The sequence below is a fragment of the Lissotriton helveticus genome, chromosome 1_1 (genome assembly GCF_964261635.1).
Source record: "Lissotriton helveticus chromosome 1_1, aLisHel1.1, whole genome shotgun sequence".
NCBI lineage: Eukaryota > Metazoa > Chordata > Amphibia > Caudata > Salamandridae > Lissotriton > Lissotriton helveticus.
The window spans coordinates 1,288,265,035-1,288,280,432 of NC_136057.1; the positions used below are offsets into that span (position 1 = coordinate 1,288,265,035).

At 45.6% G+C, this 15,398-nt stretch overlaps 1 protein-coding gene across 1 annotated transcript in view; it reads left to right on the top strand.

The window, feature by feature from the left end:
- ASB15 (ankyrin repeat and SOCS box containing 15) overlaps positions 1 to 15,398 on the top strand; it is a 105,934-nt gene that overhangs the window by 57,092 nt on the left and 33,444 nt on the right. Inside the window, exons 5-6 of the mRNA XM_078680902.1 lie at positions 8,717 to 8,962; positions 10,906 to 11,077. Coding sequence (XP_078537028.1) covers positions 8,717 to 8,962; positions 10,906 to 11,077 — 418 coding nt within the window. The remainder of the gene's footprint in view (positions 1 to 8,716; positions 8,963 to 10,905; positions 11,078 to 15,398) is intronic.

The following is a 15,398-nucleotide window of genomic DNA, read 5'->3' on the forward strand; positions in this document are numbered from 1 at the left end:
GACCTGGGGCAGGAGGAGCACCATGGTAAAAAGAAGTTTCTCCAGTTAGTCCTCTCTGCCAATGGAGATCCCAGTTCAAGTAAAAATATAGCACCTAAAAGATCAAAGTGCCAACCGCGGACATCTGGTCACACAAGACCGTGTCAAAGTAAAAAAATATAGACGGCTGCGATGGAGCACAAGTCGAATATAAAAAATGGATTGGGCCTGGCCCAGAGAGGTGATACCTAGTGAATCCCATCATTGAATACCCTGCAAAGATGAGACCTGGGGCAGGAGGAGCACCATGGTAAAAAGAAGTTTCTCCAGTTAGTCCTCTCTGCCAATGGAGATCCCAGTTCAAGTAAAAATATAGCACCTAAAAGATCAAAGTGCCAACCGCGGACATCTGGTCACACAAGACCGGGTCAAAGTCAAAAAATATAGACGGCTGCGATGGAGCACAAGTCGAATATAAAAAATGGATTGGGCCCAGTTGGCACTTATCTTCGGACTTAGAAAAAATGTGGAGAAAAGGTTTCTGATAAGTTACAGTTCAGCTGGATAAAACTGCAGGCGATGTTCAAGGAGGAAACTTTGTTTTCAGGGAGCCACTGGAGGAAGTTAAAGTGAAGATTTGTATGTCCGGACTTAGTCTTTTTTTTGGAAGTAGAAAATCTCTAGTGGGAAGATGCTGGAGGCTGTAGCCAGCGAAAGTTCCAAGAGGCCAGATACCCCTTTGAGGAAGAACTGCTGAACAGGATTTGCTGCTGTGGATAAGAACGTAGTGGGAGCTGCTGCGAAGTCAGGCCAACCGGCGCTGCACCTTGAGTGGATAGACAAGCAGGTTGTCCCTGTCTCCTCTTGGTTCTCAGAACAGTTTTTAATCCCAAATTTTACAAGTCCTATGTTTTGGATTTTGGCTGTCGGGACACTTTTAACACCATCACCAAGGGTCGAGGAGTGGAAGGGCACCTCTAGGGACGGGGGTTAGGACAAACTTGGATTTTTGGCCAGCTGTGGGTTTAAAGTGGTTGGAGCCTTTTCTGTCCCTGAGGCTCTGATCAGGAGGCTAACCAACTATCCTTTGAAGTCACACAGGTAATCCTGGGTTCGAGTAGTAGAACAGGTCTCAAGCAGTAGGGCACCCACTGATGGTTTAAGACAGTCTTCACACAACAAAACAGTCATGCCAGGTGCAGCAAATCAGTCTTCCGAAATACACAGCAGGCCAAAGAAACAGGCAGTCCTCTGAGAGTCCTGGAGCAGGTTGAGAAAGTGAACAAAAGAATGGGTCTGAGAGTCATATTTGCATACCTGGTGCCTTCTTTGAAGTAGAAGAAATTTCTAGAGAATTCGATTTGAAATTCCTAAAGTTTCCTGCCTTCCCTGCCCTGGCTTCAAACTGGCTGCATGAACATTGCAGGGGTACCAAGTCCTTTGTGTTAAGATAGAGCAGGGGTACTCATAGTACGGCCCGCGGGACGCCAGCAGCCCGGCAAGCCTTCCTTGGCAGCCCGCTGACCTTCCAGACATCGTACCTGTGTTTTTAAAAAAATGTTAAATTGTGTCAGCAAACGCCTGAACTTGGAGAGACTGTGCTCTGTGGGGGCCGGGGGGGGGATTTCGGTGAATGTCAGAGTGGAGATCCAGGGGCGCTAAGAGGTGAAACACAACAAAGCCTCTTTCACATGTAAATGGTATTTTAAAGACCTGTGAAGTGCTCGAGTGCGGCTGTGTGTGCGCGCTGGGGAAGCTGTCTCAGCCTGCCCCAGACCCTATGCATCAGTATCGTACCAGGGTAGGGATTATTGCTCAGGTCGGGTTTCCTTTGCCACTGCTGCTCAGTCCATCTGCCCAGTATTCCCGTGCTAGTCTTAATTGCGCTATTACATCTCATTCCAGATCTCTAAATAACACACACGGTGTGGCTCACATGTGCATATACATTCCTCAGCTGACGACGTCCTACCCATTTCAAGTATTGAAATAGTTTTTTCATCTTACATCTCAAGAAGTTTTATTTTATTGTTTAGGAGTCATTAGCTAAGATATTTACAGCGTTAGGCACGAGGGAGATTCCCTGACTGGAGAGTAGCTCAAGTGTCTCCTCACCTCTCTCTTAGGATAAATGCAGGCACTGGGTGAGGCACGGCACAGGGTGGGGTCCAAACGCCCAAACTCCTCTGGATACCCCTCTGTTCTACACATCTCTTCCCAACACTGGATCTTAGTAGCGTGCATTGGTTCTAGATCAGCCACACATCGCCAAAGCAAATATGACCAGGCCACAGAAGAACCACAATTGCCAGCTTTATGTGCAAGTTACCAGAAAAAAAACAGGTGGTCTCCGAAATGTTTACTTATCGAATTTTACAAGTTGCCCTCACAGGATGTTAACTGAAAGGCATCATATGCAGCATATCCTTGATCACTTGCACAAGCTTTCAAAGGCCAGTCTTCGTGTAAAAGGGCCACTGGTGGGCTATCATGCTTTTTTTCACACCAGGTGTTCAGTTTGTGGCAGCAGGCATCCACTGGCACAGCCACACCTTTAACATGGTTTTAACAAAGTATGAATGGACAAGGACAGACGCATCCTTCTGGAACAAACAATGCCCAGTTGAGACAGGGAGGGAGACAGAGGGAGGGGGAGGGTGAGAGACAGAGGTTGACAGAGGGAGGGAGATAGAGAGAGGGAGACAGAGAGAGGCAGTCAGGGGGAGACAGAGGGAGGGAGATAGAGGAAGGGAGACTGAGCGTGACAGAGGGAGGGAGGGAGACAGAGGGTGACAGAGGGAGGGAGGGAGACAGAGGGTGACAGAGGGAGGGAGAGGAAGGGAGACAAAGAGAGACAGAGCGAGGGAGGCAGAGAGGGAGGGAGATAGAGGGAGGGAGACAGGGGGAGGGAGACAGGGAGAGAGACAGAGGGACGGAGACAGAGGGAGAGAGAGGGAGAGAGGGAGGGAGACAGAGGAAGGGAGACAGAGGGAGGGAGACAGAGAGGGAGGAGACAGAGAGGGAGGGAGACAGGGAGGGAGGGAGACAGAAAGAGAGGGAGACAGAGGGAGGGAGATAGAGGGAGGGAGACAGAGGGAGGGAGACAGGGAGACAGAAGGAGGAGGGTGACAGAGGTAGACAGACAGAGGGAGGCGGGTGACAGAGGGAGGACGGCGACAGAGGAGGGAGGGAGACAGTGAAGAGAGACAGAGGGAGACAGAGGGACGGAGACAGAGGGGAGACAGAGGGACAGAGACAGAGGGAGACAGAGAGAGGGAGAGAGAGAGAGGGATACAGAGAGAGCGAGACAGAGAGGGAGACAAAGGGACGGAGACAGAGGGAGACAGAGAGAGGGAGACAGAGGGAGACAGAGAGAGAGAGGGAGACAGAGGGAGACAGGGAGTAGGGAGACGGAGGGAGGAGGGCGACAGAGGGAGGGCGACGGAGGGAGGCAGACGGAGGGAGGCAGATGGAGGGAGGCAGACGGAGGGAGATGGATGGAGGGAGAGGGAGGGACGGAGAGAGAGGGAGAAAGAGAGAGGGAGAGAGGGAGGGGGAGGGAGATGGAGAGAGAGGGGGAGGGAGCGAAAGAGAGAGAGAGAGAGAGAGAGAGAGAGAGAGAGATATGTGTATGCCGGTCTGGTTGCTCAGTGGACGAAGGCGTCTGCTGCAGGGACCTTTGTTCAACCTCATGGTCACATTTGTTTTGCTTTAGCCCCGCCCCCTCCCCCTATGACCCTGCCCCCACAGGTGCAGCCCTCAGCCACAAACCACACTGTAAATGTGGCCCCGAGAGAAAGTTTGTGAGTACCCATGAGATAGAGCATAACCCATTCAGTTGTAAATTGGGCTGTACCCAGCTCCACTCGCCATCATGTCAGTGATGATCCATCCAGGCACACCTAATCCCTCGATTGTGGGTCTGTCTGAGAGGAATTAACAAAGTCCAACTGCAAACTACACTCAGTCTTGTGACCCAGCAACAGGCTACAGGGACTAAATAATTAGGGCAGAAAAATACCAGCTTTCTGAAATTTCCATTTTCGAACTTGGAACTTCAAATCCGACTTCACCATTTGCGAGGATTTTTATTCACATTGTCTCAGGCACCAAACATGTTTACCTGTTTCAATCAAAATGTAGCACTTATTAGATGTAATAAGGCAACCCAATGTTATCCTATGGGAGAGGTATGCCTCATAGTAGTGAAATACCAACTTAGGAGTTTTTCACTCCCAGGACATGTAAAACCTAAAAATACATCTGCAATCTTTTAAGTACAATGCACCCTGCCTTATTGGGCTACCTAGGGCCTACCTTAGGGGTGATTTATATGCAATAAAAGGGAGTTCTCGGCTTGGCAGGGGAGTTATATAAGTCAAAATGGCAGCATGGGACATGTTTTAAATGCTACTTAAGTGGATGGCACAATAGGTGCTGCAGGCCTACTAGTAGCATTTAATTTGTAGTCCCTTGATATATAGTTTACCACTTTACTAGGGACTCATAAGTAAATTAAATATGCCAATTAGGTGTAAGTACATCTTACCATGTTTTAGGGTGAGAGCACAAGCCCTTTAGCACTGGTTAGTAACAGAATCCTAAGGTCAACAAAAACGAAATCATCAAAACAGGAGGGTGAAGGCAATACGTTTGGTGGAAGACTACCCTAATGCTGCCAGGTTTATTTATTTATTTATTTAAAACTTATAATGCGCAACAGCTACCCGCAGTGGGTTTCCCGGCGCAAGGGATAGACTAGAACAGAAAAAGTGGACATCACAGCAGCAATTATTGACAGCTAGAGTGGGGGAGAATTTAATGGAAAAGTAAAGTTTTCAATTTTTTACGGAAGCAGAACAAGTTAGTCTCGGTTTTCAGGGCAATAGGTAACGCATTCCAGGATTTGGGGCCTAGATGGGAAAAAGATCTTCCCCCCATCTTTACAAGTTTAAATCTAGGAATGACCAGGTCACAGTTAGCCGAAGATCTTAATGTGCGGCTGGGCCTGTAGGCTTGGACGAGACTCTGAAGGTACAGTGGGGCTGAGCCCTGCTTAATTTTAAAAAGGTAGCATAGGGCTTTGAATTTGATGCGGCTCGGGATCCTAAGCCAATGTAAATCGCGAAGAGCCTGGGTGGCCGAAGATCTCCTCGGGATATTACATAAAAGTCTGGCTGATGAGTTCTGTACTACCTGCAATTTATTTATGGTCGCAGCATCGGCACCAAGGTAAAGGACGTTGCCATAGTCCAGGCGAGATGTTACTAGCGCCTGGACAACGTTTCTCCTGGTGGCATATGGCAACATCCAGAGAATTTTCTGGAGCCATCTCAGGGTGGAAAAACAGATGGCAGCCACCTTGGTAGCCTGTTGCCTCATAGAGAGCTTGTCGTCTATGAGGAATCCCAGGTTGCGAACCACAGAGACCGGTTGAGGGAGGGGACCCATGGCGCAAGGCCAGTGTTGCGGGCCCCAAAGATCTTTGTTTTTCCCCAAAATGACAATCTCGGTCTTATCACCGTTTAGCTTGAGGAGATGTCTCTGCATCCACTCAGCCACCCGTGACAATCCAATTTTCAGACTGGACACGTTTTTGCCTTCAGTGCTGGAGAGGGAGAAAGCAATCTGCGTGTCATCGGCGTATGAAAAAATGGTCAGCCCGGCGTCCTCCGCGATGGAAGCTAGAGGTTTGATGTAAATGTTAAATAATAGAGGGCTGATAATGGACCCCTGAGGGAGACCATACGTCGAAGGACAGATAGCAGATGCGGCTTTCGTGGAAAAGACCTGGAAAGTGCGCTCACTTAAAAAGGAGGCAATCCAGGCCAGTGCAGGACCATCTACTCCCAGGGACCGGAGAGAGTTCAGTAAGATGGAATGGGACACGGTATCGAACGCTGCACTCAAATCCAAAAGGATAAGGGCGAAAGTTTCCCCGCGATCGATACCGTGCCGTAACCTCTCCGTTACCCCGAGTAGCGCAGTCTCGGTAGAATGGTGCGCACGAAAGCCGGATTGGGACGGATGTAAAAAGCCCTGATTTCCTACAAGATCGATAAGCTGAATGTTCACATGCCTCTCCAGCACTTTAGATAAAACAGGCAACAAGGATATAGGTCTGAAGTTGGCAAGGTTGGACATATCAGCTCCAGCCTTTTTTAGGAGTGGGACAACCATTGCATGCTTCCAGTCCTGTAGCACATGAGACTCACTTAAGGAGACATTCAAAAGTCTCATAGGAATTCGCCGAGGTTCGAGATCCAGCAACTTTAAGATCTTTGCAGGTACCGGATCTCGCGGTGAGCCAGATCTAACGCTGTTCAGGCAGGAGGAAAACGAGATGTCATCAAATGCTTGCCAGTTTGTTACCACTGTCTTTGGAAACGGGAGTTCGTTCTCAACGATTGGTCCCGGTTGATGTTGATTTACTGTTGTGGGAGCGCTCATAGAATCGTATATGTGCTCGACCTTGGCAATAAAGAATTCCGCAATGGAATTACACTGAATTTCCTCCAGAGCTGGAGGAGTCGGGATGGTATCCGCTCCTGTCAGGTTTTTAACAACCGCAAAAAGAGTGCGAGGACAGTTCTGGGCTTGTGTCACTGCATTTACAGTGTGCGCAGCTCTCGCGGCTTTACATTGGGAGTGATATCCCTTCAAGGCTTCTTTGTAGGCGAATAGGAGCGCCTCCATTTCCTTTCAAGAGCCTTGCAGTTAGTTCTCAAGGCCTTTAGATCGGCCGAGAACCAAGGAGCCGGGCAGCGGTGAGATCTAGAAAATTTCGGGGTGGGGGGAAGGACGGTATTCACAGCGTTAATAAGCCATGATGATACAGCAGTATTCAAATCCCTAAGTGGGACGTCGCCATTCTCAGGGCGGGTGTTATAGAGGTGCTGATTGAACTTCATAACGTCAAGTTTACCCCACCGATGAATTAATTCGCCCTTACCTTGTCCGCTCTTGGCAGTTTGCTTGATATTAGATAGAGCGAAGTGGACTGCAAAGTGGTCTGACCACTCCAGCGGGCGAGCACTCTGAGAGCAATCAAAGGCAAGGTAGAAAGAATAGGGTCCAATTGGTGCCCAGCAGAGTGAGTAGAACCCGAATTGCACAACGTAAGGTTAAGAACCTCTAGGTCGGTTAGCAAACACTTACTGATTGTACATAAGGGATCTTCAAGATGCAAATTTAGATCTCCAAGAATTGTAAAATTAGCTGCCCTAAGAAGCAGAGGGGCTATAGTGTCGGCAAGCAAAGATGTCCATGCATGAGCATTGCCCGCGGGGGCGGTAGATTAGGAGGCCAGACAGGTTGTATTGAGGGTTAATTGCGAGTCTGAAAAGCGCCGCCTCACATCCGGACAGGGGAAAGGCTTCAAGTTTACAAAAATAGCAAGACTTGAAAATAATGGCAATGCACCCTCCCTTTCCAGAGTGTCTGTCCTGCCTCAGCATGACATAGTTGTTAGGGACTGCGGTGGCAATATCTGGACCAGAACTTTCATGGAGCCAGGTTTCGGTGAGAAACAGAGCGTCTGGCTGCTCAGTAACAAGAAAGTCAAAGATGTTTGATTTATGTTTTGTGAGGGACCTACAATTAATACTCCAAAACTGGAGTATGGAATGTGAGGGGAGAGTTTTTTTTATCCTCCGTCTACCTCGCGTTCGAACCTGGTTCATTACCTTACAAGTAGACATTTTACCAGTGTGAAATTTACAACCATCACATTGGAATTTATGGGTCGGTAGAGAACAAGTAGTACAGTCTAATGAAGTCTGCTGGCGTCAATTTTTCAGAGCCTCACCAGTATATGTAAGAGTTGGAGAAGGTATCGCGCGACCTACTGATCGTGAAGTAGCTGTCATTATGGCCCCTAGCCCCTAGGCACGTTCTGGCGTGGACGGGCGCAGACGGGCAGGACTCCGGCTTGACTCAGGCGCGCTCCGCTGCGCGCTACCGCTGCGCGCTAGATGGACTGGCTTAAATAGGCTCACCGCGCGTCTCCCGGAGCACTAGAGCGCTCACAATGGCGCCGAAAAAAACGTCCCCTCTCCTGCCAAGATGTCGGCCGATTTCGCCGAGATCAGGAGCCCCAGGACCGGACCCGCTCAAGCAGCGGTGATAACACGATTATTGTGCAAGTAAGTGGGAATAGGTGGAATAATGCTTTAAGATCAGGGGATAAGGCAAGTAAAAAACCAAAATACAAAACGGGGTAATTAAAACAGCAGTGCCTGTAGCACCGTGCAAGTAGCGCTATATTTTAAAAATGCTCTAGCGAGCTGTGAATCTTGTCCAGCAGTCTAGTTTTGTCTGAAGTGACCCAGAGTTTGGAGTGGATCCCAAAAGTGTCATGCATACTCATAAATGATCGGTCCAGAGATGCGAGGGTGGCGGACAGGGAATTTGAATGCTTCTTAGTGGACCAGATGAGCAGAAAGGCACAGTAGATTGCTCCATCCTCCACCAATATCGCCTTTCAGGTCACAGTTACTTCAACTGTGTTTTGTGGATATTGCTTTATGAAAATATTACACTGTGCCTCTTATGAGTTTCAAAACAGATTAGGATTACAGTTTCTTTTCTTTCCATTAGGTGGAGGCTGTTCATAATAAATAAATATGGTTGATATCAAATGGACATAATTGCAGTTATTTTAGATTTACATTTTAAACATATGAATATTTTGAAATATTTAATACTGGATGATATTTTTTCTCCAACATATTTCAAGCCACAAGAATAGGAAGTTATGAAATGGTGTCAAGCCTTATCAGACACAGCTGCAGTGTCAACCAACCATGCATAAAGCGCTGGTCAGCGATGCACGAAGCGGCCAAGCAAGGGCGCAAGGACATCATGGCTCTGCTTCTGAAGAATGGCGGCGACATGAACCTGCGGAATGGCTACGGAGTGACCCCTTTGGGAGTGGCAGCAGAGTATGGTCACTGCGATGTACTGGAGCACCTTATTCACAAAGGTACACATTTCTCAAATCTAAGCGAAATGTATGGAGAAGAATGTTGCTTGCAATGATGGCAGCTAACCTAAATACCCATTAACATCATTTTCATCAGTGTGAAACATAAAAAGCAGGTTGTTATTGTTTTACAGGTTACTGTTTTGAAAATAGGTTCCTTGTATCATACAAATGATGCGACATATTTCATGGAAATTCTTGAATGTATTCATGCATGTATGTGATATTCCAATATTACAAACCTATGAAGAAGCCAGAGGAGCGCTGGGTCAAAAACAAGCACAAGGTAAACGATTGATAATAGAGTTAACTAGTTTGTGACCTGCGAATGCCTTCTGAAGTAGTATTCTTTAGAGAGGTGCATCTTCAACTCTTTCCTAAATTGGAGTAGTGTCGGCTGGTCCTGATAGAAATGGGGATGTTGTCCCAGATCAAGTGTACATAGATGAAAAATGCCTGCCGGCTGTGGGTGTGCCAAAAACCACCAGATATGATGAGCTTGTCTGCAAGATAAGCCGGGGTGCTGGTCGTAATTGCTTTGCAATTGAAGCAGCTGGCTTTGAAAAAGATGTGGGCTGGCAAGGGTTGCTAAGGAGTCACATCAGAATAGAAGTTCTTGCTAAAAAGTTAGAAACAATGGGGTTAATTCACAAAGGCATTTCGAGATGTATGCATTCAGTATAATATTTGAGGTTTTGTTTATTTTGCCTTTACCTTCCCTTTACTAATTATGTTTATTTATGCACTTTTTGATGGGTATATATGTTGCAGTTAATATACAGATGTATTATCTATAGTGGGATGCAGGGAACAATGCTGCTATGCTGGGGTTGATATGTAGGTGTTTTACATTGATAATATGGTGTCTCCTTAACCTCTTATTTGTGTGTTTGATATGCTGTATACTATGAGAAGTTATTTTAACTTGATATCACAGCATCCCTTCGATCTTTTATATTATGGTTTTATCCTGTTATATAGCCACATTAACATTGGGAGATCAATTGCTAGCACTAGCTTCAGGTTTATCAATATTTTAGGTATACTCCCACAATAGGTATTTATTTATGTATTTCACAGTTATATACTTATATATCCCATATGTATTTATTCACATGTGTATGTATTTATACAGTGATGTATTTTGATTATTGTCTGGCGGAAGATGTCTTTATGCAAGATTGACATTATTGATTCATCCAGTATAACATCTCCACAACGATACATTGAGTCCCCGGTTTTAGCCTTTGGTAGGAGATTACTTACCCAATTATCCGTGATATTTGACCCGCAATGCACTTTATGTAATATATAAGCTGGTACTGACATTATTCTCTATATTCCTAAGGCGCAGTTTAGAATTGGGCTTTATTAGATGTGGTAGGTATGTTTTTTATGTTTATGCACCACGTGATGACTATAAATTAATGTTTAACTCTCGCAGCGCATATGTGATCAAGGCCAGGACTGGCGAAACGTGTCATGTGTATATAATTGTGATAAAAACAGAGTAATACACACTGGTGTCTGTGTCCCCCTCTTGGAGTAGGTTACGGGGGGTTTGTGCATTTATCTATATCTATATCTATATCTATATATATATATATATATATATATATATATATATATATATATATATATATCTATATCTATATGTATATCTATATATCTATATATATATATATATATATATATATATATATATATATATATATATATATCTATCTCCCAAAAAAGTAACTTCCTCCAAGAGAGGAGTTTCATAGATGAGCAGTTAAGAATGGTAAATTCATACTTACCAATATATACTGACCATGTCTTTATACAGGTCATCAATATTTTGGCCACAATATTTTTGTAGCTTGATATTAGGTACGCAGTACTCTGGCACCATACCGTGATGTGCATGCAGAGATAGGGTAATGCTCTGTCTCTTTCTCTAGGTGGCGATGTGTATGCCGTGGCAAATGATGGGGCCTCTGTGCTGTATGATGCAGCTGAAGGCGGCAATCCAGACTGCGTAGCTCTTGTGTTAGCCTATGGTGGAAGTGGTAACATACCAGACAGAGAAGGGTACCTCCCCATACATAAAGCTGCCTATGGAGGGCATTATCTGTAAGTAAAGAAACTTGGCAAAGCACTTCTTAGAGACATGAAAGGATGCATGCAGTGAGATGGAGCTCAAACATAAGGACTTACATTGTTTTCCCTAAAGGGCACAGCTGATAAGCAGGAGCGGCTCCTGGAGGGAGTGATGCGGGGCGGTGAGGCGGGGCGGGGGCAGGGTGGGTGGTAGTAAACCACAGAATACGGCAGAACGGAGGTAAGTTCATAAATAAATAAACAAAATGAATTACACTGCGCACACTGCATCGCCAAATGGACCCACTACTGTAAACTCAGTGGCCAAAGGTACACAATACAGTTTCTCAGTTACTGTGGAACATCCAGGAAAACAATAGTTCACTCAACACGCTACATTAATAGTAACAGCATTATAAGTGATGGCTCCTTTCTTTTTCCATGCGTCCCTGATCTCACGCATCCAAGACAAATCCATCCTTCTGTTTAAACCCCATCTGCCCGGGCCAAGCATCTACTTTTTTGGCTAAGATTCCTCCTCCATCTGCATTTCATGTTGTATCTGTTTCATTGCATGAGGATTCCCCTTCCTTTTCGGTGCACCTCTAACTCCTATTTAATCTTCTCTGTTACCCTCTTTCACTGTATGATCCAGTTCCTTCCATTTCATTACCCACCATTTCTTCCCTTCCATGAGTGTCTGCCAGTTCCTTCCCTTTTCATCAGTACAGTTTATTTCCTTCCAACAGTGTGCTCCAGTTCCTTCCCTTCCTCTAGATGTTGCTTCCTTCCGTTGCACCATTATGCTGTATTTCCATTTTGATCCAGTTTAATATACTAGTTCCCTTTGCTTTCACCAGCATGCACCACTTCCCCCCCTCTTCCACCACTGTGTGTCAGTACATACTTGATGCTCCAGTTCCTTCAGTCCCATCAGCATGCAATGGTTCCACCCCCTTCCTTGTATGGAGCCACTCAATTTCTTCTTTAAATGGATTGGCTCTGACTGTCACTCCCAATATCCACTATTAGGTTTGTTTCTTTTTATTTTGTTATTTATGTCACAACATATCAAGGCAGCCTCAAGATGACTGACCAAAATGGATGGTGGCAGATGATTAGAGGTAAAAAAGTATTACCGTGAGAACAAGAAGCACAATTAGTCATAGTTTTGTGAAAAGCCAGGGCATTAAGTGTGTGTGTGCATTCGATTTTGAAGCTCTGTGTGCCGGAATGAGGTGCTTTTGCCTTTTAGTCTCTTCTTCTCTGTGATGAAGAACTTGAAATTTGGTCCAGTAAGTTTATATTTGTTGAGTGAAAAAGGTCTTGCGGATTTTTTGAGGGATGTTTGAGAAAGTTATTTATGGGTGAATATTAGAGTTTCAAACTCCCCTTCCCTGCTGCACACATTCCCCTGCTGTGCTGGGGAGGAGGGGCGCGCAGAGCGCCCCCATGCTCATGACAAGCGCAGCTCGTCATGCAGTACAGTGCTCCTGTGCTCATGACGAGCTCAGCTCATCATGGCCACACCCGTTTCTTTAGAACGCTCAGCACAGCAGGGGAATTAGCCCAGCGTGCGAGCGTTCTAAAGGCCATGACGAGCTGAGCTCGTCATGAGCACAGGAGCACTGTAGCTCATGACGAGCTGAGCTCGTCATGAGCATGCAAGGGGTTAAGAGATGACCAGTGCAATGGTGGGCATACAGGATGATTATGGTTCTTACAAGCAGTACTGTTAATGAACCAGAGCATTATTAACTCCTTAGAAGAGAGGTGTGGATTACTCCTCTACTGTTGATGAACCAGAGCATTATTAACTCCTTTAGAAGAGAGATGTGTAGATTACTCCTCTACTGTTGATGAACCAGAGCATTATTAACTCCTTTAGAAGAGAGAGGTGTAGATTACTCCTCTACTGTTGATGAACCAGAGTATTATTAACTCCTTTAGAAGAGACAAGTGTAGATTACTCCACTACTGTTGAAGAACCAGAGCAATATTACCTCCTTTAGAAGAGCGGTGTGTAGATTACTCCTCTATTGTCGATGAACCAGAGCAATATTAACTCCTTTAGAAGAGAGATGTGTGGATTACTCCTCTTTTATCGATGAACCAGAGCATTATTGACTCCTTTAGAAGAGACAAGTGTAGATAACTCCTGTACTGTGGATGAACCAGAGCAATATTAACTCCTTAAGAAGAGAGGTGTGTAGATTACGCCTCTACTGTCGATGAACCAGAGCATTATTAACTCCTTTAGAAGAGACAAGTGTAGATTACTCCTCTACTGTCAATGAACCAGAGCAATATTAACTCCTTTAGAAGAGAGGTGTGTAGATTACTCCTCTACTGTCGATGAACCAGAGCATTAACTCATTTAGAAGAGACAAGTGTAGATTTCTCCTCTACTGTCGATGGACCAGAGCATTAACTCCTTTAGAAGAGAGATGTGTAGATTAATTCACTACTGTCGATGAACCAGAGCATTATTAACTCCTTTAGAAGAGAGATGTGTAGATTATTTTATTTATTTTATAGCACTTATAAGGCGCACAGCTACCCACAAAGGGTTTCCCGGCGCCGAATCAGCAAAGACACAGGACACAACTAGAGAGAAAAACAGATCCGAAAGCAAATTATTTATCAAACAGCCAGGTTTTCACACTTTTTCTGAAACTCCTATAGTTTTCTTCTTTGCGTATTTGAGTGGGCAGTGTGTTCCAAAGAGTTGGACCCAGAAATGAAAAGGATCTCCCGCCCATTCTAGCCCGTTTATACCTTGGTACCGCAAAGTTCGCTGATGTAACTGAGCGCAGATTGCGGTTGGGTAGGTAAGGCTTGGCAAGATCTTGAAGATACTTGGGAGCAGTCCCGGCTTTGATTTTGAAAAGATAGGTCAGGGTTTTAAAGCGGATCCGATTTTTGACCCTGAGCCAGTGCAGGTCCCTGAGATGTTTAGTAATCCTGGCATATCTCGGGATTCTGCAAAGCAGTCTGGCCGCAGTATTTTGTACCAGTTGTAAGCGTCTTATTACTGCTTTGTTTGCACCCAGGTACAAGATGTTACCGTAGTCAAGCCGAGATGTCACTAAGGCATTGACTACGGTCTTCTGGGTGGTCGGTGGTATCATCCAGACTATTTTGCGTAACCATCTGAGAATAGTGAAGCATATGCCAGCCACTTTATTTGCTTGCTGCACCATAGATAGGCTGTCATCAATGATGACCCCAAGATTTCTGACCTGAGTAGCTGGGGTCGGGAGCTTGCCTAGTGAGGTCGGCCAATGGGAATCACTCCAGAGATCTTTACTGTTCCCTAGGAGGAGGATCTCTGTTTTTTCCCCATTTAATTTAAGTTGGTTGGCCGACATCCAGCAGAAAATTTCATGGAGGCCTGATTTAAGTGCAGAAGAGTCAGACGAGTCAGATTTAGATAGTGAAAACAAAATCTGAGAATCGTCTGCATAAGTCATCAAAACCAGACCAGAGTTCTCTGCAAGGTAGGCTAGTGGGCGGAGGTACAAATTAAACAAAAGGGGACTCAGGATGGATCCCTGTGGTACACCATGGGGAGAATAAAAAACATCCGAGCAGGCCTCAGAGGAGGTGATCTGGAAGGTCCGTAGGGATTGGTATGATTTGATCCATTCTAATGCCTTGCCCTCGACACCACTCTCCCCCAACCTGATAAGCAGTTTGGAGTGAGAGATGGTGTCGAAGGCCGCGCTTAGGTCCAACAGGACCAGGGCCACCGTTTGGCCATCATCTCTAAGCTCTCTAATTTTTTCCGTGATTCCAAGCAGGGCGGTTTCAGTGGAGTAACCACTCCTGAAACCGGACTGAGACGGGTGAAGTAATTCATTATTTTCCACATATGTGGAGAGAGCTTCATGAATATGCCTCTCCAGCATTTTGGAAAAAGCAGGAAGCAATGATATTGGTCGATAATTGGCCAATATCGTAGGGTCGGCGGCTGGCTTTTTCAGCAAAGGGCTAACTATGGCATGTTTCCATGAAGCAGGAACTGAGGCCTGTTTCATAGACGCATTAAGTATCTCCATAATGGGCGTCAGGGTGGAGTCTTCCAGTTGGCTAATGATGCTGATTGGAATAGGATCACGGGGAGAACCCGATTTGATAGATTTGAGAATTTTCCTCAGTTTATCCGATGTGATGGGAGGCCAGTCTTCGAGGTGACAATTACCTTTAGAGATTTGAGAAGTGACTTCTTGGTTATGAGAGGTGATGCTATTTTTATTAATATTAGAGACAATCTTCTCAATCTTTTCAGTAAAGAAGGACGCCAAGTCCTGGCATTGCTGAGTACTAAGAGGGGGAGCATCCGCTCTTGAGT